The 2,458-nt window shown below is 49.5% G+C and overlaps 1 protein-coding gene across 1 annotated transcript in view; it reads left to right on the top strand.

Moving 5' to 3' along the window:
- The first annotated feature begins 2,081 nt into the window (after positions 1-2,081).
- Positions 2,082-2,458, top strand: part of LOC117950754 (phospholipid phosphatase-related protein type 3-like) — a 3,026-nt gene continuing 2,649 nt past the window's right edge. Inside the window, exon 1 of the mRNA XM_034882092.1 lies at positions 2,082-2,422. Within this exon, the coding sequence (XP_034737983.1) occupies positions 2,082-2,422 (341 nt within the window). The remainder of the gene's footprint in view (positions 2,423-2,458) is intronic.

Genomic DNA, 2,458 nt, shown 5'->3' with positions numbered 1-2,458 from the left:
TGGTGGATATATGCTGCTCTATACATGCTAAAAGTAGTGATTATTTACATGGAGTCTGGTGGAGATATGCTGCTCTATTCTATAACTTCTGTCTGTGAACTGTAATGTTAAACAGAGTTAAGAAGAATTGAAGAAATATGTTCTGATGAAGAATAACTTTTAATTTGTCATGGTAACGAGCAGGAAGCATGCAGCGCCGTCCTCGGCGTTCAACTCTTTTTACAGCAGCCGTTTTCTTTTTATTCACAAGACAGATTCAAATATTCAGGAAGAGAAGAAGAGTTCAACAGTCAGCTTTAAACCATTTTGTTCTTTACATTCAGGACACTTTTTTCCGGAATCTGACGCTATTTTCAACGCCTTTTTCAGTGTTTTGTGAAAGTTATTTTCAGGTTTTATTTGTGTTTTTTATGTATTTTCCAACATTTCTGACGTTTTTCGACGTTTCTTTTCTCCAAAAACAAAAAGACAACAGACGATCTTAAGAATTCAATGAAATGAAATGGTTCATATCACCAATCGTGTGTGTGTGTGTGTGTGTGTGTGTGTGTGTGTGTGTGTTTAAGTTTGTGTGTGTCTGTGTGTGTGTGTGTAATCTCATCTCATAAATACACACATTCACTTTCACACACTGACAGCCTCAACCAATCAGAGAGCAGCATGCTGAGAATCACTATAGCAACCAACCATCACGACAGAAAGGCAACAGTTAATTTTTACAATCAGAGAATCCTGTCGCCCAATCACTGAGTCAGGGGGCGGGGCCTGGAAACCGGAAGCAGCTCCTGGACCAATCACAGTCCCGAGCGTAGGCTAATTACTGCTAGCTAACATGCTAGTTGACATTAGTAATGAATGGTAGTCGATTGGCTGCTAACAGAAAATGGCGCCCTAGGAGCAGTAGTGACGTCACAGGGACCAGACTCCGCCCTCAATGACCTCACAGAGACGGGGGTCAGGGGTCAGGGGTCGGGGGTCGGGGGGGGGTGGGGACAAAAGAAGAGATATAACTTTAATTAATTAAAATATGTTGGTTTGATTTTACATTTAACATATTTTTTATTTTCTTAAATTTATTGTTGTTATTATTATTTATTAATCTGCGTGTGTGTGTCTCTGTGTGAGTGTGTGTCTCTGTATGTGTGTCTGTGTGAGTGTGTGTCTCTGTCTGACTGCGTGTGTGTGTGTGTGTTCTTAAATGTAAGTCCTATTTCTTCTTGTTATTATTAGGCCTATAAATTATAGTTTTTATTATTATTTATTCATGGTAATTATTTTAATATATTTATAGCATCAGAATCTCAGCAGGAGGTACGCGCCCCCCCCCCCCCAATCCGGACCCCCCCAACCTCCCCCCCCCATCCCGTTGAAAGGACTGCTGTCACTTTCCCCCAGGGCTTTTATTTTGAAAGGTCCTGAGACTAGTCCTTGAACCTGCGTCCCTGCAGGTAGAGGTTCTCGTGGTCCTGCGCCCGCAGCTCCCGGTCCAGCAGGACCAGCGCAGTCTTGCGTCTCATGGCAATCTCTCGGCGCTGGGCCTCCCCCCCCGCACCCCCCTCGCCATGCCCCCCCGCCCCCCCGCCGCCCCCCCGCGGGGAGGCGGAGCGGTGCGGCCGAAAGCTGCTGCCGTGCGCCGCCGAGTCGCCGCGGGTCAGGCTGTTCAGGTCGTAGGCGTCCCGCGGGTCGCCGCCGTCGGGCGCCCACGGGCCCTCGGGCCCGGCCAGGGGCGGGGCCTGCGGAGGGGGCGGGGCCTTAGGAGGGGCCTGGACCACAGGGTGGTGGGGGGCGTGGGCGTCCACGGTGACGATGCCGCCCCGCGGCGGTGGGGGGGAGGCAGCGGCGGAGGAGCCGGAGCAGCTGGAGGTCTCTGATGCCAGAACCCCGTGCTGCTTCGCCATGGCAACCACCTGCACACACAGGAAATACATCATCCACTAGAACACAGTGAACTGGAACAGAACTACGTGACATCACTAGAACACATCTACCGGAGGTGTGACTACGTGACATCACTAGAACACATCTACCGGAGGTGTGTCTACGTGACGTCACTAGAACACATCTACCGGAGGTGTGTCTACATGACGTCACTAGAACACATCTACCGGAGGTGTGACTATGTGACGTCACTAGAACACATCTACCGGAGGTGTGACTACGTCACGTCACTAGAACAGACCTACCGGAGGTGTGACTACGTCACGTCACTAGAACACATCTACCGGAGGTGTGTCTACGTGACGTCACTAGAACACATCTACCGGAGGTGTGACTACGTGACATCACTAGAACACATCTACCGGAGGTGTGACTACGTGACATCACTAGAACACATCTACCGGAGGTGTGACTACGTCACGTCACTAGAACAGATCTACCAGAGGTGTGACTACGTCACGTCACTAGAACAGATCTACCGGAGGTGTGACTACGTCACATCACTAGAACATATATACCG

This window comes from Etheostoma cragini, chromosome 9 (genome assembly GCF_013103735.1).
Source record: "Etheostoma cragini isolate CJK2018 chromosome 9, CSU_Ecrag_1.0, whole genome shotgun sequence".
Taxonomy (NCBI): Eukaryota; Metazoa; Chordata; class Actinopteri; order Perciformes; family Percidae; genus Etheostoma; species Etheostoma cragini.
Note: the sequence above shows the minus strand (reverse complement) of the source record. Positions and strands in the feature narration are given on the sequence as shown.